Source organism: Otolemur garnettii, unplaced genomic scaffold (assembly GCF_000181295.1).
Source record: "Otolemur garnettii isolate 467f Iridium unplaced genomic scaffold, OtoGar3 scaffold00135, whole genome shotgun sequence".
In the NCBI taxonomy this organism is placed as follows: Eukaryota; Metazoa; Chordata; class Mammalia; order Primates; family Galagidae; genus Otolemur; species Otolemur garnettii.
Window position 1 is genome coordinate 1,478,991 of NW_003852530.1, and position 23,226 is coordinate 1,502,216.

A 23,226-nucleotide genomic window follows, 5' to 3' on the forward strand; every position below is an offset into this window, starting at 1 on the left:
CCATGGGCGTGTCGTCAGCTTGGCTGTCCTCGTGGGCGGGGCGCCCTGTGGCTGTCTTACCGTGTGGGCGGGGCGCCCCATGGGCGTGTCGTCAGCTTGGCTGTCCTCGTGGGCGGGGCGCTCTGTGGCTCTCTCACCGTGTGGGCGGGGCGCCCATGGGCGTGTCGTCAGCTTGGCTGTCCTCGTGGGCGTGTCGCCCTGTGGCTGTCTCACCGTGTGGGCGGGGCGCCCAGTGACGATAAATTGAATTATGTTATTTTGTCTCTGTCCTCCTTATAATCCTCTCGTGGCTTTCCATTGAGCTTCAGATAAAATACAGGGTCATTAAAATCTGATTTGAGACCCTTACACTGTCTGGCTTGTCTTTTTCTAGGTTCATTTCTGGCTACTCTTCCCACTCTATATGTCAAGATGTGTTTTTTGACAGTATAACCGAAATGTATTTTTGTTAAAAATATAATCTTTTTTTAAAAAAGAAAGATTCTGATACATTAGTAGCCAGAGTATCCTATTTAACTTACACACTTGCCCATTGTTTCTCAGTCTTTTACTTAATTTTATGAATTGTATCATATTAAAATTATTGCAAGTAAGTGGGTGCTTTTTCTTAGGGAGAAGAATACAAAAGACAAAATTGGGTTATGTGCCTGGCACTGTCCTAGATCCTGCAGTACACAGGGAATCCTTTTTGCCTTCGAGGAACTTAAAGACTTGTAGGGAACTATTTTATGGAAAGAAAGTACAGTGTGATAATTTATGTCTCAGCCCTCTATAAGCTAGTTTCTGCCTACATCTCTTCACTGAAATTACTCTAGTGACGGTTAATTATCATCTCACCAAATTCGGTAGACTCTTTGCTTTTGCTACTCTGAGTACATGTTAGATATTGTCACTATGTCTCATATTTTTTATACTCTCATCTGAATTTGTATCTGTTCATTAGTTTTCTGTAATTTTGCCACTTTTGAAATTATTCACATAATCTGATAGTTTAATTTCTTAAGTTTACTCAAGTCCTAATTGTGTATTCTGATAGTGTGAGTATAGTTATATATAGGCATTCCCCTGTGAATAATTGTAGTTTTATTCCTTGCAGTTCTTATGGTCTTTTGTATATTTTTTGTTTTGTTTTGTTTTTTCCATATTGCATGGCTAGAACCTTAGAATACAGTGTTGAATAAAAGTACTGACAGTGAACTTCCATATGAGGGTGGCAGCTTTAAGTATTTCACCATTTCAAATGATCTTTGCATTGGCTTTTTGTAGCTACTGTTTATGAATATAAGGAAATTTTCTCCTGTTCCTAATTTGCTAATTTTATTTAATGGATGCTGAATTTTGTCACAGTATAAAATATGCTTTTTCTTTGCTTTTGAGATAGGAGCATGGTGAATTTGATTCTCTACAAATACTAAAACATCATTGCATTCTTGGAGTAAACTTGCTTAATAATGTGTTTACCTTTTTATATACTGCCAGATTAAATTTGATGGTATTTTGTTTGTAAAGTTTTGGTTTCGGGGTAATTCTGGTCTTGTAAAACAATTCCCATTTTTATTTATTTTATAAAAGACTTTATATAATATTGGTAATTTTTCTAACTTAAACATTTGGAGAAATTTATCAGAAGCTATGTTTTGTATAGAAGTTTTAAAATACTATCCCAGTCTCTTTGTTAAATGACTATTCAGATTTTCTAATTGTTTCAGTTTAGAAAATATAATTTTCACTGTCCTATCTAAATTTTCAATCATATTGGCGTTTTTGAGTTATTCTCAACAAAAAATTATCTGTAGGTTTGGTAGTGATGTCTTCTTTTAAATTCTATGATTTGTAATTTTTGGCTTATTTCCCTTGATTTATCTTGGAGATTTATCAATTTTATCAGCCTTTTTAAAGAAACAGCATTTGGCTTCGTTGATTTTTCTCTTTTGTAAAGTGTGCATTCTGTTTCACTGCTGCTCTTTTCCTTTGAGAGGAAAGCTTAGGTCATTGATGTTTAATTTTTTTTCTTTGTAACATATACATTTTGAGCTTTAAATTATTTTCTAATCATTGCCTTAGGTACCCCACACATTTCGTATGCATTTTCATTATCAGTTAAAAATACTTCCTAATTTCAGATTTGCTCATTGACTCATGAGTTATAAACATGTTCCTTAATTTCCAAATAGTGAATATTTTTTACTTTTCTGCTTCTCTGCTGTAGTCAGAGGACACATTCTGTGTAATTTTTAAGTCTTGCCTTATGGCCTAATATGGTACATTTTCTATAATTTGTTTGGAAAAAAAAAATCTGCAGTCTGTTGTTCTGCAGTCTGTTAATTCTGCAGTTTGGAGTTCAGTATATGTATGTTAACTGAAGTTGTCAAAAGAGATGTATATATTAAAATCTCCAGTAGGGTTGTACAATTTATGTTTTTCTCTATTTATTTTAACTTTTCTGTTATATATTTTATTTTATTTTTTATTTCCTAATTTATTTTTGAGACATAGTCTCACTTTGTTGCCCTGGGCAGAGTGCTGTGGCATCATAGCTCACAGCAACCGCAAACTCTTGGGCTCAAGTGGTCATCTTGCCTCAGCCTCCTGAGTAGCTGGGACTACAGGCCCCTACCACAAAGCCCAACTTGTTTTAGAGATGAGGTCTTGCTCTGGCTCAGGCTGGTCTCCAACTCCTGAGCTTAGGCAACCCACCCGCCTTGGCCTCCCAGAGTGCTAGGATTATGGGCATGAGCCACTGTGCCTGGCCCACTTTATATATTTTAAAGCTCATTATTTAGTGTAGGATTGTTAATAACTTTCTGGTCAGTTGACCATTCTGAAGTGTATATATATATATATTTTTTTTACCATTCTGTAATTTTTTTTCCTTTCTTTTTTTGATGCAAGAGTATTCATACATGAACATTCTGTTTTTCATGTCTAGCGATGCTTCTAGCCATTAAGTCTCTCTCGATGGATATTAGTATGGTCACATTCTTTTTTCTTTTTTTATGGACTTAAAATTCTTGTACCTTCAATCTATATGTGTTCGAAGTGTGTCTTATAAACAGCATGTTATGATAATATTTAATTAGTGTCTGGACATCTTTTTTTTCTTAAGAAAAAAGGTCTTTCTTGCTTTGTCATCTGGGTCAAGTGGAGCTATCATAGCTTACTGCAATCTTGCTGTGGTCCTCCTGCCTCAGCTTCACTCTGGGTAGAGTGCTGTAGCGTCATAGCTCACAGCATCCTCAAACTCTTGCCTCAGCCTCCCCAGTAGCTGGGACTACAGGTGCCCGCCACAGTGCCTGGCCATTTTTAGAGACAAGGTCTTGCTCTGGCTAAGGCTGTTCTTGAACCTGTGAGCTCAGGCGATCTATCCCCCTCGGCCTCCCAAGTGCTGGGATTATGGGTGTGAGCCATCATGCCCAGCCAATGTCCTGGATTTTTTTCTTTAAATTTTGGAAAATTGAAATTCTGTACCTCATTAAACAGTAACTCCCTGTTCTTCTCTCCCCCATTCCCTGGCAACCACCATTCTCCTTACTGTCCTTGTGAATTTGATGACTCTCACATACCTTGTGTGTGCATTAATGGAACCATACAGTATTTGTCCTTTAGTGACTGGCTTGTCTCACTTAGTACGAGGTCTTCAGGGTTCATCCATGTTATAGCACGTGTCAGAATTTCCTTTTTTAGGAAGAAATGTATTAGATATTGTATTGTGCATTTTTGTATATTCCTCTATCAGTGGATAATTTGGGTTGACTTTGCCTTTTGGCTACTGTGAATAATGTTACTATGAATGGGGTGTGCAAATAAGCATATACTTAAGTCTCTGCTTACAGTTCTTTTTGGGTATACTCAGAGGTGGAGTTTCTCGATCACATGGCAGTTCAGTGGTCAATGTTTAAGGAACTGCCATCCTGTTTTTCACAGTGGTTACGTTTTTTTTGTAGAGACAAGAGTTTCACTTATAAATGTTGGTAGAGTTCTGTGACGTCACAGCTCACAGCAACCTCAAACTCTTGGTCTTAGGTGACTCTCTTGCCTCAGCCTCCCAAGTAGCTGGGACTACAGGCGCCTGCCACAATGCCTGGCTATTTTTTTGTTGCAGTTTGGCCAGGGCCGGGTTTGAACCCGCTGCCCTTGGTGTATGGGGCAGGCACCCTACCCACTGAGCCACAGGCACTGCCCTGTGTTACTGTTTTTTAGGAGAGACATTGTAATGAATGTGGAGTGATAACTCCTTGTAGTTGTACTTGATCTACATTTCTTTTTCTCTGCCTTTTTTTCTTTGCCTGCAGTGAGATTAATCAGACATTCCTCATTATTTCTCCTGTTTGCTTGTGATCCATATCCACCAAGTCAAATCAAAATCTAAGCTGCAAATGACAGACTTGCCTCTTGCTTCCGAGCCTTTAGTTCCCCACTCTTTAAACCCCAAACACTGTATTTAACAAGTTCAGTGTGGTCAGTATTTTTTTTTTTAATTAAATCATAGCTGTGTACATTAATACTATCATGTGATACAGTGTGTTGTTTCTGTATACAGTTTGAAATACTTTCATCCATCTGGTTTACATAACCTTCCTGTCATTTTCTTAGTTATCAGTGTGGTCAGTATTGATTTGACTTTACACTCCTTTCACCCTTTCTTTGTATTTTTTTTCTTTTTGAGAGACAGAGTCTCACTTTGTTGCCCTGGGTAGAGTGCCCTGGCATCATAGTTCAGGGCAACCTCAAACTCTTGGGCTCAAATAATCCTCCTGCCTCAGCCTCCCGAGTAGCTGGAACTATAGGCACTTGCCATAAAACCTGGCTATTTGTTAGAGACAGGGTCTTCCTCTTGCTCAGGCTGTTCTCCTCGTGAGCGCAAGCATCCACCCATTTCCGCCTCACAGAGTGCTGGAATTACAGGCACGAATGCCTGGCCCCTCACCCTTTTTCTTTAACCTGTACACTTGTTCTTTAATTCTTCTTGCATTTATGTCAGTCTGAAGAATTCCTTTAGCATTTTTTTTTTTACAGATAACACTTAATAAGTATCTAGTCATTTAATAATTTTTTTCATATTACATTTAATAAGAAAATGTCTACGTGTTTAGTAAAACCATACTGTTTCTTTTAGTGATGAAAGTCTGCTGCTGGCACAGCATTCTCTGTTTCTTTTGAAAATGTTTTTATTTTTTCTTCATGCTGGAGGATCTGTTTGCTGTGTACATAATTATAGAAGTGCTAAAAAATAACTAAAAATCTGTAATTCTATTGTCTTTCAATTTCTGTTACTTTTCTGTTGAAGTTAGCTAGTTCTGAGTCCTGTTTCTCCTTTGAAGGCTATGTATCTCATTCCCCCTCCCCCCGCACCTAAAATTTTCTCTTAAAAGATTTTTTTTTAATCCTCTATAATCACATGAAAGTTTTCTCCTTTTTTTGTGGGTGGTAGGTTTCATTATTGTAACTCTTTTGCACCTTGATATAATTTTCTTTGTATTTTTCTGCTTAGGGTTATTGGAGTTTCTTGAATCTCTTGTTTGGTAACTTTTTTTGAAAATCCAGAATTCATGATCTTTTCCATATTGCTTGTTACATTTTCTTTTGAATCTCTTTCTGGATCTTTAGTTACACTGTATTTCACAGGTGTCTTATTGGTCCTTTATGTATTTTCTGTTTTTTATTTTTGAATCTCTGGGCTTTAAATTGGATATTTTCTATTGACCTATCATCATGTTCAAAAATTCTGATTTCTCCTGTTTTAACTCCTTTAACACCATTTACTGAGTTATTTAGCTACTTCAGTTGTAAAATTTCTGTTGGTTTGTTTAATATAGATTTCAATTCTCTAGTGAAATTTGCCATCCTTCCTCTGTTTTCTTGAATATGTCAATCATTGTTATTATAATGTTCTAGTTATTAATTCCAGTATCTAGATTGCATGTGTGTTTGATTCTGTTTTCTGGTTTTCTCCCTTTGAATATTTGCTCATAGGACTGTGTTTCTTGGCTTCCTACTAAGTTTTGATCAATGCTGGTGTTGTCTCAAGACACTGCAGGTGGGTCCTCTGCTGAGGGCTTGCTGTGTGTTCTGCTACAGGCTCTTTCTTTCTTTCTTTCTTTCTTTCTTCTTCTTCTTTTTTTTTTTTTGCAGTTTTGGCCGGGGCTGGGTTTGAGCCCACCACCTAGAGCATATGGGGCTGCCACCCTACTCCTTTGAGCGATACTACAGGCTGTTTCTTCTGCTAGGTGCACAGAACAGGAGCTGGCTACCGTAATCCAGGCAGGTTGTCAATTAGGAACTTACCTGCTACTGACCCTGACCCTGAAGGGCAGAGCTACAGAATGAAGATAAGTGAGTGGAGAGGGGAATGATTGATATGTCTAGTAATAAACAGTGGGCATGCAAGCTGCAGTTCAGGCTGTTTCCCATTTAGAAATACAGATCGCAGTTTCTTATCTGCAGTTAAGAAGTCTGAAAAGCTCCAAAAACAATTATTCCTAAGTTTGTGACATGTTCATTTGTTGACAAAACAGACTGGAACTGATTTGAGTGAGACGTTTATTCCATTTTGAATATTCATGTGTTTCATTGCAAATGTTTGATGCAAGGAATGTCATATATTTGATATACATATCGTACACGCACATATTTGATATGTGTATTATATTACTTTACTAAAATAAATGCACATATAAAATTCTAAACTGAGAAAAGCATCTCCTGAGGTTTTAGCTGAACGATTGTAGACCTGTGCTGCTTTAAAGGGCTAAGCTTACTCTTGTTATTGGCAGGTGAGCATTGGGGAGTAGGAACGGCCCCTGCCTCATGGAGCTCTCACAGTGCAGTTGGAGTTGCCTTGATACCAAATTCAGAGAATCCCAGAATATACCCTCTGGGCATGTCGGTGTTCCCATTATTAGAAATACTGCTGGATGTATACGTCACCAGTTTTAAATACTTCCAGTAGGAGAAAACTATATATAATTGGGATTCTAGGGAATATGAGTAATGGAAAGAGCCCTACTTGTAGTTCAGACCAGCAAGGGAAGAAGCGCCCAGGACCACAGCAGGTTGGCACTGGGCAGCCTTCCTGAGACGGGAGGCTGGTGAGTTTGAGGAACACCTGGACTTCTGTCTGAGAGAGCCAGGTTGAGAAGATCATTTTGATTCCATCTTAGCTAAAATTTTCAATAACATTTACATGTTCTAAGGAGCGGCTCCATATAATTGTTTTCCAGCATATTTAGAACATGAATTTGTTTAAAGTGAAATGGGTTTCTTTGCTTTGGGAGGTTTTCACACCGTGGCCCTCAGTTCACTCCAGTGTCCCTGCTTACTGCAGTTCTTTTCTGTTAGGAACCTGTAGTCAGTTCTTCTCTTCTCTACAAGGGAGTTTATTCAACAGGTTTGTAATTTTTGCTAATTTTGTTGAAAGTACACTTGTGTTCTTTGATACTAACATTTATACACCTACTTAATTAATTCAATTTATCTTTTAAGAAATTATTTCCAGCCTTTAAGTAACTGTCAGATAGCAGCGCATGTGTGACACTTCTTTCTTTTCAACTCAGTAGCTTTAAAACCAAAATAGTTAGATTTGTCATGAAGCAAGAGAAGAAAACTATAAATTTAGACAGCTCTGATTAGTGCAGTTCTCAAACTGTTGTTTTATATGTTAACCCATACAAGGAGGAATTTTAAATTGTGGTACAGTGAGAAAAATTTTAGAAGTGAAGAATAGTTGAGAGAAGCATCAAAAATCAAGAAGCAAACTTAAATTTTCAGGCTCTCTTGTTGCCATCAATCTGGTCTCAGTGTGTGCACTGTGCTCGCCTGGCTCTCTGTCACGGTCGGTCTCAGTGTGCGCACTGCGTTCGCCTGGCTCTCTGTCACGGTCGGTCTCATTGTGCGCACTGCATTTGCCTGGCTCTCTGTCACAGTTGGTCTTAGTGTGCGCACTGCATTTGCCTGGCTCTCTGTCACAGTTGGTCTTAGTGTGTGCACTGCGTTCGCCTGGCTCTCTGGCTCTCTGTCACGGTCCATCTCAGTGTGCGCACTGCGTTGGCCTGGCTCTCTGTCACAGTCGGTCTCAGTGTGCATACTGCTTTTAACTTGGAAATTCATAAGTTGATGCCCCCTTGTGGCCTGTCACCAAAATAAATGGCACAAATGGAAATTTTGAGTTTTGGAGTACTTAATGCCTATTAAATCATTCTTTCATTCCTTTATCAAATACTTTTTTTTTTTTTTTTTGAGACAGAGTTTCATTATGTCACCCTTGGTAGAGTGCCGTGGCGTCACATCTCCCAGCAACCTCAAACTCTTGGGCTTAAGCAATTCTTGTGCCTCAGCTTCCAGAGTAGCTGGAACTATAGGCACCTGGCACAACTCCTGGCTATTTTTTGGTTGTAGTTGTCATTATTGTTTAGCAGGTCTGGGCTGAGCTTAACCTGCCAGCCATGGTGTATGTGACTGGTGCCCTACTCACTGAGCTACAGACGCCAAGCCTATGAAATAATTTTCAAAAAGCAACTTCTAAAGCAAAATAGCAAAAGAATTATTATTCTTGTTTTCCATTTAATTTATTGACCTTAAAATTTATGAAATGTTATTCTAACCCTATGTAATGGGAAGTTGTGTATGTGTTAGCTGGACGCTAATGTCCTGAGAAATAGATGATGGGGTATGCTGTCCTTCCTCATCATCCCAGGCAGTTAACTCTTTTAGCTGATACAAGTGTCTTTACAGATATGATGAGATGTGATAGTAATTACAGGTTTAACCCATGACCTTCCTCCCCCTCCCTAAACATACACACACATCCTAGTACATGATGTGTGGGGAGATTGTTGTTTAGTGATTTGATCTGGAAGGGCCAGGAGCTGTATGAGACATTGGAAGGAGTAGAGATTTGTGTTAGTAAATAGTTGCCTGGAAGCTTACAGTAGTTGCTTTTATTGATATTATTGGCAAGGTTTTGTTTGTGTGTGTGTGGGACTGAGGAAGAAGTGGAGGAGAAACAGCAGCAGCAGTCAGTGTTTTAGAAAGGCAGACTGCAAACAAAGCAGCTCCTTTTGTTCTGGTATCCAGTAAGTTATCTGGTGGTTGGAGGTGGTCCATGACAGCAACCTTGGCTTCAAGGTCAGATAGGCCCAGGAGGAGAGGCCTTGTGTGGTGAAAATTCATGTCATCTCTTTCCAGTTCTTAGACAGTTGTATAATATTAACTAAGCTACTTCATCTCTGAACACGGCTTCCTCTCTTTAAAAAAGGTTACAAGCTCCTGTTTGCTGTGCACTGTCTGCAGCTTGATTGTCATCAAAGGAATGTTATTGATAATATTGGCATTTTATCACTGTTGGTATTCATAGGTTAAACACAGTTTTGTGTTGTAAAGAAAGTGCAGGGTACAATTTTGTTGTGTAGCTCCTGGTTTTTGGTGAGGATTCTTGGTGATGTACTGTGTCCTACAAAGTGATGGATCAGCTCGTAGTCTTCTGTTTGCTGTGGTCTTACTGTGTATTACTTTGTAAGTACAGAAGTTATTTATAAATTCTTGACTACAAGTATGGTCTTTACATTAAAGAATTTACTGGTTCTTTTGTTTCCGTAGTTGAATATTAGTAGCTAAATTCTTTTTATAAAAATGGCAAAATAAGACATTCCCTTTAGGGGTGATGTTTGCATGTCTTGGCAGGCTCTTCTTAAAAGCAGAAACAAATTGGGGCTCATTCCTCTCTGCTCACTTTATTTATTTAATATCCAAAAGAATTAATCTGAGTCCCCTTTCATGAGAAATAAGATTATTTGGATTAATTTAACTTCATGAAAAAATGAGGTTTTTTTTTTTTTTTTTAAACCCCAGGTACATTCAACTTTGAATCATAAGATTTTTCTCCCTTCTAAAATTTTCCTTGGCAGCTAAGTTAAAGAAATATACTGTTTTTGTTTTTTTTTTTTGTTTTTGTTTTGTTTTTTTGAGACAGAGCCTCAAGCTATGGGTGAAGTGCTGTGGTATCACAGCTCACAGCAACCTCCAACTCCTGGGCTCAAGCGAGTCTCCTGCCTCTGCCTCCCAAGTAGCTGGGACCACAGGCGCCTGCTCCAATGCCTGGCTATTTTTTGGTTGCAGCCATCATTGTTGTTTGGTGGGCCCGGGCTGGATTTGAACCCGCCAGCTCAGGTGTATGTGGCTGGCACCTTAGCCACTTGAACCACAGGCGCCAAGCCTACTGATTTTTTTTTACTTTGGAATAATATTGTAAAAGAGGAGAAAATTAAAAAAAAAAACAACCCAAACTCAAAATATAAACCAACTGGTTGGGTTCTAGTGGTTTTGGAAGTGGCCATAAATCACATAAACAGAGAGGAGAGTGAGGTTCCTGAGAAGGCCGTCCCAGGGGCTTCCCGGCGCCCCCGCCTGCCTTCCCCTCATTGCTGTTTCCAGAGGATGGTTCTTCAGTCTCCATGTGGATGGTGCTCACCTCAGTCTCTGTTCTCAACACTGCATGTCACCAGAAAGACCGCAAATGAAGGTGTTACTTGGGAGTGAACATTTCTCTTATGAATCATGGAATGGACTTTTGGTGTTGGTCTGTCCTTGAATATCTGTTCCTAGGCAGACCATTTCAGGAGAGAAAAAGAGGTGGGAGTGGGGGAAGGACGGCTAGAACACAGTGGAGGGTAGACTGAGGAGTGATGGCGAGACCACATGTCACTCTACCACTGATTTGTTCTTTAAACATAAAAAGCGTATGTACCAAATTTACATATTTACTAATCAAAAAGGCCTCGTGGAAACATTAAGTAGACTATCTTTTATAACCTTTAACACTGTCACTAATGGATATAGCTTAGAAAATTTCATCGAAGGTCCTTTAAATACTGTGCATGGTTCTGAGTGTGTAACTAGTTAATATGCACGATGCAGGATTATCATGGAGAGGTTAATGAACATTCTGCTCCGTCGTTCACAGCGCTCCTCTTCCTGTGCTTGGGCTCACTTTATGCTTGGAAACACAGGCAGTGGGACTGGAAAACATCCTGACCGTTTTTGGGTCTCATCTTTTAATCGGGACTTTATAAAAAGGATTGCATGAAGATTTCTTTTTCTTTTTCAATTTACATTTAATTCTGTTTGTCTATTTTATAATTACTGACAAATCAGAAACACTGGAATGAATTGATGTAGGTTTAGCTTGGCTCTTCCAGATGTAAAGTCAGTACTCTATTATGTATTTCCACTATTATTAAGTGTTGCTATGTGATTGATACTTACTGAGAGATCTTCATTCTAACACGGACTTTTTGTGCTGAGTTAATGTGTAGTATGGTTGGGTATCTGATTACAGTGTGTATTTTGGTATGGGATCGCTGCCTTAGTATTAAATGTCCCAAAGGAGGACATTTATTTCAGGAATTAAATGTTATAATAGAGGAATTTAGTGACAGATTGAAAAAAATCTTGTGATTTTTTTGGGTGAAACACTGAGCACGTAGGAGCAGAGCGTTGGTGTTCAGAGCAGAGGCCAGGGTGGCGCTGTGGGCTCTGCCACATGCCTGACCTCAGGCATTTGGATTTGGTCCGTTAGTTTCTCTGTCTCTAAAATGGTACAGTGGTATCCTAGATTGGTGTTTAAAATTTTTATTAATAGGTAATTTAAAGGTAGATAATCTTTGAAAATTGTGTTAATTTTAAAATTGCCATTCAAAAATAGTGTTATTTTTTTAAATTATGTTTTCCTTTATTAACTAGTGTTACTTGTTCCCTAAGCATTTTGAGAATTACTAAAATATTTTGAAGGAAACAAAATAACTTTTGTGCTTAATTTCACTGTTTTAGGATTATAAACATAGTTCAAACCAGCTATGAAGTGCTTATACATTTTGTCATAATGCACTGGGGGACAAATGAGCTGTTCAGAGCATCTCTTTATCCCAAGTATTTCTGCTTGAAAATGTAGTAGAAAAATATCACTGAGTTCATTTTTTAATGCGTCAGAATAAAAATTACAGGTAAAAACATTTGGAGATATACTGACAAAATAAAATATTTTCACTACTGTCATTTTTTTTTTTTACTGATGAAACGTGGATGTTACAGTGGTTTCTTGTTATTTATAACATTTGCGTATTCTACAAAATATGTAACATTGAAAACAGGTCTGTAGATTGTACAAAATACTAGTTATCTTATATCATATGTCACCTAATAGTTATGAAGCGAGTTTTGTACCAAAGTATGAATCAGAAAGCTGTAATTTGTTCTGCAGTTATCAGCCTGCATTAGAGGGTTATGATAAAGTGTGCCGCTTAAAACTAACATTCACATCTCTGTGCATTTGACAAATAAAAATGTATACTGAGATGCCATTAACTCTGTGAAGCCACTGTGTAGTTGCAGATGCACTGATGTTGTAGCTCTGTCATAGCCCTGTTTTTCATGAGTAGTTATCTGTTTTCATGACAGGTGGTCACTAACTGCCAGGAGAAAATCCAGCACTGGTGAGTGAAAGACGGTTTCATTACACTTCTGAAATACTGATTTGTAACCTATTTGTTTTTAAGTAATGTGTGCATAGCTTTTTGTGTGTGAGCATAATTGAATTCTTCTTTTAATTTTCATCTTTGAATATCTCTGTACTCACTTATAATGTCTTCTACCCTTTTCTGAATTTCATGTTTCTGAGTTTTGAAGTTATGTCACCATTTGCATTTATTCTGATTGCCCCCCCCCCCGATTCTTTAGAAGTTAGAATAATGTTAATATTATGAAGTAGAGACTGAGACCCTGATCCTCACTAATAGAATGCCCTACTTGGGGAATATTTGAATCAGTTGTTTTAGAATAATGTAACATTGAAAACAGGTCTGTAGATTGTACAAAATATGGCACAGAAACATTTTCCCAAGGTTTGGAAATCTAATTTCTTGCATTTCGGAGCTTGCTTTATAGACTGCACTTTTTGAACGAAAATGTCTATTTTAGTGTCTTAACCTGTGGTTAATAGGACAGTGCTTGGTAAGTAACACTTTCCTTTGGCTTCTGAGGAGCACACTCAGTTTAGGGGTGAATAAAATCTTACCTTATGAGTTGCCATGAAGTATAGCTGTTGATCTTACAGGCACCAACTTACAGCACGTCCATGCTGTGTTCACAAAGACTTCCCTGAGAGAGCAATGGGAGCTGCCTTGATTGCTGTCTGCAGGCTGCTGCAGAATCAGGGTGGCTGCCCCTTTAGTGTGAGATTAAACCTTCGGTTATACACTGTCAAGCATATAATATTTTAAATTTATTTTAAGAGGCTTTTTCTTCATGCCCGAGAGATCTCCAAGGAAATAATTTATAGTTAGTGTATATCAAATGTTTTTTGGTTTAAATGCACATAGGCTGCAAACAGTGGATAAGAGTGAAAATCGGTGCAAGCTGTACGCATCATCTTATTAAATTTCGACTATTGGCTTGCAGAAAATAATTTAAAACTAGTAATATTCACTTTATAAATAAAAATGCAGGACTTCATTAATTTCCAGCAGATGTGACGTTGCCGTTGCGTCCCCTGGCGGTGTGCGTCCAGCAGCATTTCCACAGCAGGCCCTGGCCTGTCAATGCACAGTCAATTCTGGTTAAATTAAAACTTGAAATATAAGTCCTTGGCAAAAGAATTTCCCCCCTGCAGATTTCGCCAAAGTGGTTCATTTTACAATTAATTCTCAGTGGAAGTTTTGTTAATGTGGATATTTCTATCTGTTGTTTTTGGTAAGGAGTTCAGGAAATTAGAAAAAGTTATATTCACTCAGAACAGATACAGTTTACACAAATGCTTCTGATTTGTTTTATAAGGTTCTTTCCTTTTTAGGGAGTTCTGTAAGGATGGGCCATGTTTTTATCCTTTTATCCACAGTACCTCCTACTGTTTAAATGTTTGCATAAGTGAAGACCAAGTGTGTGGCTGTATTTCCTTCTAGTTCACAAATACCATGTGGAAGTGTGAGAGTCTGGTGAGCAGTGAGGACTGGAATGTTCCCCTCACTTCAGGGCAGGTGCATGTGACCCTTAGTCTCACTCTCTGGTTTTCCAAAACCTTCCAACTTCATGTATTTGCCGATATGTCTCGAAAAGTCACATGGTACCTTAACTATACTTAAAAAAATTAAAAATTTTTTTCCATTTAAAACTTGCATTTTCTTCTGAATCATTTCTGATATGGTGTAGGAAATAGACTTTTCTGTTTGCTTTTTAATGATGCTCGATACATGGTATCATATTGCTGGAATCTAAATGGCCAGTAAATGCATCAATTTATAATATTTAAGAATTGAAACCAAAGTGTCTCCATTCCCCCGAAAGCCAAGACATTTGTCCTTGGGAGCACTGTGGAATTCTTCTTCTTCTTTTTTTTTTTTGTAGAGACAGAGTCTCACTCTATTGCCCTCAGTAGAGTGCTGTGCTGTCACAGCTCACAGCAACTTCCAACTCCTGTGCTTAGGCGATTCTCTTGCCTCAGCCTCCCAAGTAGCTGGGACTACAGGCACCCACCACAACACTCCGCTATTTTTTTGTTGCAGTTTAACCGGGCCAGGTTTGAACCTGCCACCCTCGGTATATAGGGCCAGTGCCTTACCCACTGAGCCACTGGCGTCGCCCCACTGTGGGATTCTTATGATACTTTTGTATTCTCTTAATTCCTCAAACAATGCTTGAGTTCCTGCCATATGCCAGTGTTATGCTTGTGTCTGGATGAAAGACCCTGACATGGAGGAATTCAGGCAATGACAGAAATAACAACAAGTTTGTGCAGTTTGCAGAGGTGTGAAGTGAGTACAGAGGGAGTGTAGAGGCTGGAGCCATTCTTAAGGTTATCTCACATACTGCTTTCAAAAGCATGCTGCTTTTAATTCTTCATTAGCTCTGGGTGTTTGCCTAGTCCAGGGGTTCTCAACCTGTGGGTCGCCACCCCTTTGTAACAATGAAAATACATCCTATATGTCAGATATTTACTTTATGATTCTTAACAGTAGCAAAATTACAGTTATGAAGTAGCAACAAAAATAATTTTATGGTTGGTGGTCACCACCACATTAGAAACTATATTAACGGGTCGCGGCATTAGGAAGGTTGAGAACCACTTTAATGCTATACCTTTGAGATTGTTCTCAGCCATTATTTGTTTTTCTTTACTTCCATAAGTTCCATTGTGTGTCGAATGTCTAACTTTTTAGGACTACCAATAAGATTCAGAACTGATTTTTAAAATAAATAATTGCCACATCACTGAGACTGTGGCTGCATGACTCAAAATAAATAAATCTTTGCTAAGATGATAGAGCCATTATTTCATTGCTCCCTAGTAAAATCCCTGCAGAACATGCTGCCTGTCTCTGTGGTGCCTTGGGGGTCAGGCTGGGCTCACCGTGTCCTTTTGCTAGACTGGTCTGGGCTCACTCACTTGGCTTCAGCCGTTTGGTGGCTGAGTCCACTTGGGTTGTTTATGGTGCCCTCACTTCTAGGCCTGGTGGCCAGTGCCGGCCGTTAGCTGAGCTTTTCTCCTCATGCTCCATTCTGTCCAGGGAAGCAAAAATGGAAGCTGCATGAGCACATTATGTTGGTCAGAGGAGCTCACAAAGCCAGCCCAGATTCAAAAGGTGGGAAAATAATCCCCATCTGCTGGCAGGAGGAGTGGCAAAGAGTTTATGATCATTTTTAACGTTCTATTGATAGCTTATATTGCATATCTCCCACAACAACAAAAAAAGTCTCATGACTTTGTGTCGAATTGTGAGAATTAAACGAATACTGAGTGCGGTGCCTGGCAAATGCAGATCATCTGTGTGTTAGCTTATAGTCATAATTGCATGTATGTGGCTTGGGAAAACTTATCCTTTTGCTTTATTTCCCTTTTTTTTTTCTCCTTTTGAGATAGAGACTCACTCTGTCACCCCAGGTAGAGTACCATGATGTCACAGCTCATAGCAACCTCACACTCTTGGGCTCCAGTGATTCTCTTGCCTCAGACTCCCGAATAGCTGGGACTATAGGTGCCTGCCACTACACCTGCTTAGTGTTTCTATTTTTAGTAGAGAGGTCTTACTCTTTCTTAGGCTGGTCTTGAACTCCTGAGCTCAAATGATCCACCTGCCTCAGCCTTCCAGATCCAGAGTGCTGGGATCACAGGTGTGAGCGGCCATGCCTCCAGCCTATTCTTCCTACTTCAACGTGAAATTAGGAAAATCTTATTTCATGATTTAAGTTTTATTTCTCTTTTTTCTTTATTATTTAAAGCTTGGAATTTTTATCAGTTGCTTCGAACACAGGATATAGAACTTATTTTTTTCTTTACAAAGATTTTTATTTTTGGCAGTTGCATTTAAGAGGATTAAAAATATGGAGTCTCCATTTTTAAATATTATGATGAAACTCCCCTTCCATTTTTAAATATTATGATGAAATGTTTTGTTTTTAAGAGATGGAGTCTCACTTTATGGCCCTTGGTAGAGTGCTGTGCTGTCACCGCTCACAGCTATCTCCAACTCCTGGGCTTAAGTAATGCCCTTGCCTCAGCCTCCCTGGCTCCCGCCAGAACACCCAGCTATTTTTTTGTTGCAGTTTGGCCCAAGCCGGTTCGAACCCACCACCCTTGGTATGTGGGGCTGGCGCCCTATGCACTGATCCACAGGCACCTCCCATGGTGAAACTTTTAAATCCACAGAAGAGTGAATCTTTTTGACCACTTGTCTGTCTACACTTCAGTTTTTTCTTTTTCTTTTTTCTGCATTTTTTGGCCAGGGCTGGGATTGAACCTGCCACCTCTGGCGTATGGGGCCAGCACCCTACTCCTTGAGGCACAGGTGCCGCCCTTCGTTTTTTTCTGATGCGTTTCTAAGTGATGGACATCAGTAGACTCCCCCTAAGTGCGTGAGTGCACACCTCACTTAACTTGGTTTCTTTGTACTTTGGCAATTTTATGAAAATAAGGTGCTACCTATGGGATCTGTCCTGATCTTAATCTTATCAGGTAAAGCTCACTTTAACTTTAGTTGTATTAATATCATGGCTTCCCCTTTTAAAACAAAAGTGCTTCTCGGAAGGCTCATAGCCCTGAGTAGCAAGATCCAGAAGGTCGTAAGAGTTTCTTTTAAGCCTGTGCTGCTGCTTTAGTTTAGTTTATGTTTTCTTTCTGTAAGGAGTATTTCACCAGAATATCTGGCGCAAATTAAATCTTATTTATTAGATAACATTTTAAAGTTAAGAATTGAAGGCTGAACCTAAATTCAGTTCTTCAATTAAGAATTGAAGGCTGAACCTAAATTTGTAAGAATCAAATGTGGTAAAGCTAAATGAGAAGGTCTGTGTGTTAAAAGTAATGGGGCTTGAGAGGCTTATCCTAACTGGGTTGGGTTTTTTTTATCCATTTGAAGAAAAGTTTAAACAATTATCTTTTTTGATTACTATATTTTAGTATGACAGAAGTGTCCAAAATTTAATGTTATGTTTCTAAGCAATGCAATAGGAAAAAAATCTGTTCAAATTTTGGTGCAAATCAAGACCCCATACTTACCTTGTATAACACAGCAGTTCTTAGAATAGCTTTTGTATTTTCTGTTATGTAGGCTTTGTGATCTTAAGTGGAATTATCTAAGCCTAGATATTAGAGAGACTGTTTGAGATATTCTTTGATTAAGTGGTTGGTCCTGGTGTGGCCTTTGGAGAGAGGTGGTCAAGCATTCCTCAGGAGGCCCTGCTGGACCCCTGCTGGACCCCAGCAGAAAGCATTTCTGCATTTCAAATGATCTTCTCTTTATTTTTATTTTATTTTATTTTGTATTTCTAGACAATAAGTCAAAATTTAGAAATAGCAGCTCTAATCTTGGTGTACTCTCCAGTGTGTCCACATTCTTGTCCTAGAGAGTTGAATGTGTGTGATGTGGATATGATAATGGTTCTCTGTATTACCTGTGGGCGAACCTACTGTTCTTTTAATGTGTAAGGGAGATGTTTTGTTAGGAAGGTTGTTTTTCCTAGTGATCACAACAAGACATGTGAGTGTTGACTTCAATGCTAGTTTCATAATAGTCATGGAAACATTTAGACAGCTAAGGTGTAGTTGTGAACATTTGCACAGTTACTTCTCTGAAACATATAAACTTGACCTTCCGTAGTGATGGTGAGAGTTTTCTATGCGGGGGTCCAGTCCTTGGTAGACTTTATCATTCATCACTGGCATCAGCCCTGTCTCCAGAGCCCCTGAACCATTACATTTGGCCGGACTGTCTTTCACTGAGTCATGCTGCTGCATCAGATCAAAGGAATTTAGTGGATAATAGTCTTTTGAAAATTTTAGAATTAGTAGTTTTTGATGCTTCATCAAAAAAATGGGTACTGGACCTGACATAGTAGATACCCAGTGTAGGCAGTCTTAAACCTTCATATTCATTCCTCTGGAACCTGTGAGGTGTTAGGAATAGTTATTCTGGTTTTACCATGAAGATGCTAAGATTGGTAGCCCTTTGTAAAGTTGAGCAGTAGAGCTGGGCTCACCTCCTGGACTGACCTCAAAGCCATGTCTTTCTGATACATGACCCTGTGCATGAAGCTTTTACTTCCTAATTTTTTTTCCGCTTCTTTTCATATAAAAATTTATGCAGAAAGATAATTTTTGCCTTAAATACAATAAAAGACATTTTCTGTATATTTGTGAAAAAGGATTTGGGGGGGAAATTTATAATAAGCACTCATTAGAAAATGAGAACGCTTGCTTGGACGAACTCAGGTCAGGAGGCCTAGTTAGGTGAAACTCACCTCGCTTACCTCATCTTGATAGAGGGGTCTGGTTTCTTTCTGATGGGTAGTTTTTCCAGCTTCTTTCTACTTTCTCTTCTGTAGGAGAAAAATGCTGATTGGTGACATTTACTACAGGAATGACTTTAAGATATACAATATGTATGTGAAATTCCTTGAGATCTTAAGACTAAATGAGATAAATTTTTATTAATTATGCTACTGCTACTTCACGGGAGCTGAGGAGTAAACCAAAATTTCAGTGCTCTGGTTTTGCCTACAGCCTGCTTCCTAGCAGGGGACTTTTAGGAAACCTAATCTCCAGGGAAGGCTGGGTTTAGGGAAGGCTGGTGCCTTGTCACCCAAGAAGAAGGCTGTTCATTGGCCGCAGGTGCAGGCATTGGGTTGGCTCCTCACAGGAAGCGCCCCCTCTCCAGCTGTCCTTTGGTAGCTCTGTTTTGAATAACACGAAACCAACTCTGAAGCCAAATTGAAATGCTCTTTGTGGTCTCTCTAATTCCCTCTGCCCCTGGTTGGCTCTCCGTCACCTTGATCACGTTGATGTGGATAACTGAAGAGTCGATGACACCCCATTTTTCAGTGTCCAGCTCTCTGATGAGGACTTGGCTCTGGTCCCCTTCTGTGTTCGTGATTCTACTTTGCAGTCAGTGTTTGCTCCATCACACGCTTCACTCTGTCTCTTCTTTTTTCATCCGAAGTCCATACTTTCCTACAAGTATCTGACCCTCTTTCACTGTCTCCTTTAATTTTCACGTTTTATTTAGTCCAGACCAGCATGTCCAGCCTGCTGCTGAGCCTGAATGCTGATTTTATGAGGACTTTTTTGCTTGTCTGTGGTGTCGGATATGAAAAGTATGCACAGACCCCCTTTTTTTTCTCTTCAGCTTTCGTTCGTGTTTGTGTATTTCCATGGTGGCTCAAGGCAGCTCCTATTCTTGATAGGTACAGCAGAGGGAAAAAAAGGTTGGACACTCCCAGTCTGGACACATTTCTTTACTAAACATTAATTCTCAAGAAATGAATGTTCTCTTTCTGAAAGCAAAAGTTCTTGGAGAGCCTTAATTCCATGAAGTGTACGCTAGGATAATGCCATTGCTGAACTTTGTAAAAACAGGATTTTTAAAATTAAGGAAAACATGTTTATTTTTAACTTGCTAAAATTAGGTTTTGATTGGTTTGTTTCATGATACATAGCCTATTGGAAAAATTGTTAATTTGTGTATTCATTTAGTGTTTGGTGTTTTTTTTTGTCAACAGGAAGAAGGTAGATAATGACTACACTGCCCTTCAGGAAAAACTGAGCACCTTGCCGGATAAGCTGTCCTACAATGTCATGGTATGCTGCTGCTTTTAAAGCAGCACTTTGTTTCTTGTAAATATGGTAACCATGTGAAATAGTACTATGTTTCTTTGCTAAATATGTGTGGTTCCCAAATTGCCAAGCTGATGATCTGTGTCAGAGGTAATTACCATAACAGGGAAGATTTGTTTTGTTTTACTTTATAATAACACAGATTGTAGTAATAGTTTATATTTTTCTTTTTTTCCACATACATATAAAATTGACACGTTATGGTGACATAAATGACATAAGTATTAGCATAAAATCTGACGTATTTCATAGTTAGACCTACATAAAAACTGTAATTATGATAGAAATATGGCACTTGGTCATTTCCTGTTCACCAGACAGGAATAGGCCAGTGTTTCATAATTCACAAAATTAAAGCCAAGGACATTGATTTTTATATAAAAAGGTGCTGCTAATTTTTGTTTTAATGATATTTTTATCGACATAGTGTTCTGTTCACAAGCCCTGGATTAGAGTCTTTCTTTCCAGAATAAACTTTCTTATGAAGACTTTGTTGTTCTTGTACTGCCCCAAGTATTTTGTAAAGGTAGTGGGGTAGAACTGTTAAAACTATTTGTTTACTAATTCTTGCTTTGCAAAAAAGGCTATCTTACTGAAAATAATTTTTCATTTTCTTTATTAGTGTTTTCCATTGATAATATTTTACTACTAGTTTGCTTGCGTTTAGTTTTACAATTGAATGAAAGTATAAACACAGACAGCACTAAGAGTTGTACTCTGAGTTAGGTATGAATGTGATAGAGATTTATTTTCTATTAACTTAGAGAAATTTCCTGTAGATTTTCTTAGTGAAATTTTAGTGTAGTGTTAGATACATGTGAAGTTGGTGTAATTTCCCCCAGTGTGTATGTTTAAAAAAAAGAATTTGATAAAAATCTAGGACTTTTAATGCTAAGTATTTCATAAATATATTTTTTAGTATTTTAAATCTTTTGCTTTTTCTCTTTTTTTCTTAAACGATAGGTACCATTTGGCCCCTTTGCCTTCATGCCAGGAAAACTCGTCCACACTAATGAAGTCACCGTTTTACTTGGGGACAACTGGTTTGCCAAGTGCTCAGCAAAGCAAGCTGCAGGTTTAGTCGAGCACCGGAAAGAACGTAGGTCCCGGTTCAGAACGTCGCTCTGCCGTGTTTGTGTCGGTTCACGAAGTTGATTCCATAATTTTCTGGTCCTGGCTGTTTGTGATTTCCATGATTTGTAGGTGGTTTGACTAGAACCAGCAGTAGAGAATGAGCCTGGGGATGGAGCGTCTGGGTTGGAAACATAACCCACATTGGCGTCTTTTCAGAAATTACAATGTCTAAAAGCCATTACACATGATTTTATAGACAGAAGTTGGGATGACATAAAAATTGGGGTCATTTTATACTTTACAATAGGTTTGTTTTAGTTGCTGTTACAGATTTGCTTTTAATACTTTAGTACTCAGAAGTAAGTAATTCATTTTTTGCTTAGAGACTAAGAGAAATAACTATTTACACATGTAGATGATTCTTAAAGATGCTATTTGGTTTGGAAGAAATCATGTTTTCATTTTATAGAAAGGTCCACGGGTAGAAAGGCCATGGATAGAAAGAGTATCCAAAATGATACTCTTATACTTTTTAAGATACTTGATATCTGTGCCTCATTTTCCTAAGGTAATTCTTTAGTTTTATTTACATCTGATATTATTTACTGGTGCACAGATGCCTAAACACATAACACACACACATAGACACACATTGTGCACTTGGATGAGTTATCTTGGGTTCTAGCTTAGTTGTATTTTAAAATTAGATTTCCTTTAATTTCTAATTTGTGTTTTTATTTCCATAATAGCATATTTAAATTGATAGTATAATGGTATCTCTACCTGCTTTTTAACCTAGTTAAATGTATGTTTGAAAATACATTTTGTGAGAATCCTTTTGTGTAAATAAGGCCATACCAGATAGAAAACAGCTGAGTTTCCTAAGGCTGAAATTGGTTTCACTTATATTTATGAGTGGGTCCTTGTTAGAGAATTCATTCCCTCAGTGAAATTCTGGGAACTATATTTGGAGACTCTAATTGCAAATCAACTCCTATAAGTTTATAATTGATACATATTTTGATCTTTTGTGACACTAATCAGAGTGTTATTGTTAGGTCTGTATATAATTTCCGGCAATGATAAATCTTTTGGCTTTGCTACATTAAAATATGTATATTACATGAAAGAGAATGGGCATAATTCTTTCCTAAAGACTTTTCTTAATGGGGAAGGCTTTCTTCTCTGGGGTAGCTTTGCCGATAAAAAATTAATTCATAGCCTCTTGAAGTTTATTCGTGTTGATTTTCACATTTCAGAAATCTTTAGAAGAAATCTTTAGAATCTGTTACAACTGAAAGTATTAATGGTAGAATACCTTTAATGCACTTGTATAGAGCTCTAGAGGGAAGAACTATCTTTTGGTAAATCACTTTCCCACTTTCGGCAACTGACCAAACTGTGATCAATATCTATCTAAAGTAATATTTAAAGAACAGATTTATGGCTAAGAATATGCCTCTTAAATTCTGTAGAGTTGTTTTATTTATATAGCTTTATGATAATTTGTAACTGAAGATGATGTTTAGGTGCATTGTTGTACTTAACACTAATTAAGAGCACATACTTTATTTTTCTCAGTGCAGAAGAAATACAACAAGGGAAGCAGAGAGCCGTCTACCCCTGCTCACTGGGGTGGTCAGGGAAGCAGAGGGGGTCACTGCATGCCAGGGGAGTGGTCAGAGTGAGGGACGGGGCGGGTTTGCCAACGACAGCACCTGAGGATTCACAAGAGGTTGGGGGAGAGTGATTTCTGTGGGGAGGAGCCAGGCTCACTGCTCTTAGCCTTTGTGCTCCGAATCTTTATTTTTTACCATTTAATATCTGTCTTTTTAAAGTTGTGCTCTAAGAGTTGAATAGACTTTATTTGGTGCACTGTGTTGTGAGTTACAATACATGCACCAAAGACTCCTGTGCTGCTGCCCTCCCGTGTTGACCCTCACCCTTCCCACAGGGCTGCCCTACAGGGCTGTCCTCCCTGTGCCGCTGCCCTCCCGTGC

At 38.5% G+C, this 23,226-nt stretch overlaps 1 protein-coding gene across 2 annotated transcripts in view; it reads left to right on the forward strand.

Annotated features, from left to right (window-relative positions):
- Window positions 1–23,226, forward strand: part of URI1 (URI1, prefoldin like chaperone) — a 70,618-nt gene that overhangs the window by 13,720 nt on the left and 33,672 nt on the right. For both annotated transcript variants that reach the window (XM_023518357.1, XM_023518358.1), the window contains exons 2-4: window positions 12,451–12,485; window positions 20,038–20,116; window positions 21,116–21,251. In XM_023518357.1, coding sequence (XP_023374125.1) covers window positions 12,451–12,485; window positions 20,038–20,116; window positions 21,116–21,251 — 250 coding nt within the window. The remainder of the gene's footprint in view (window positions 1–12,450; window positions 12,486–20,037; window positions 20,117–21,115; window positions 21,252–23,226) is intronic.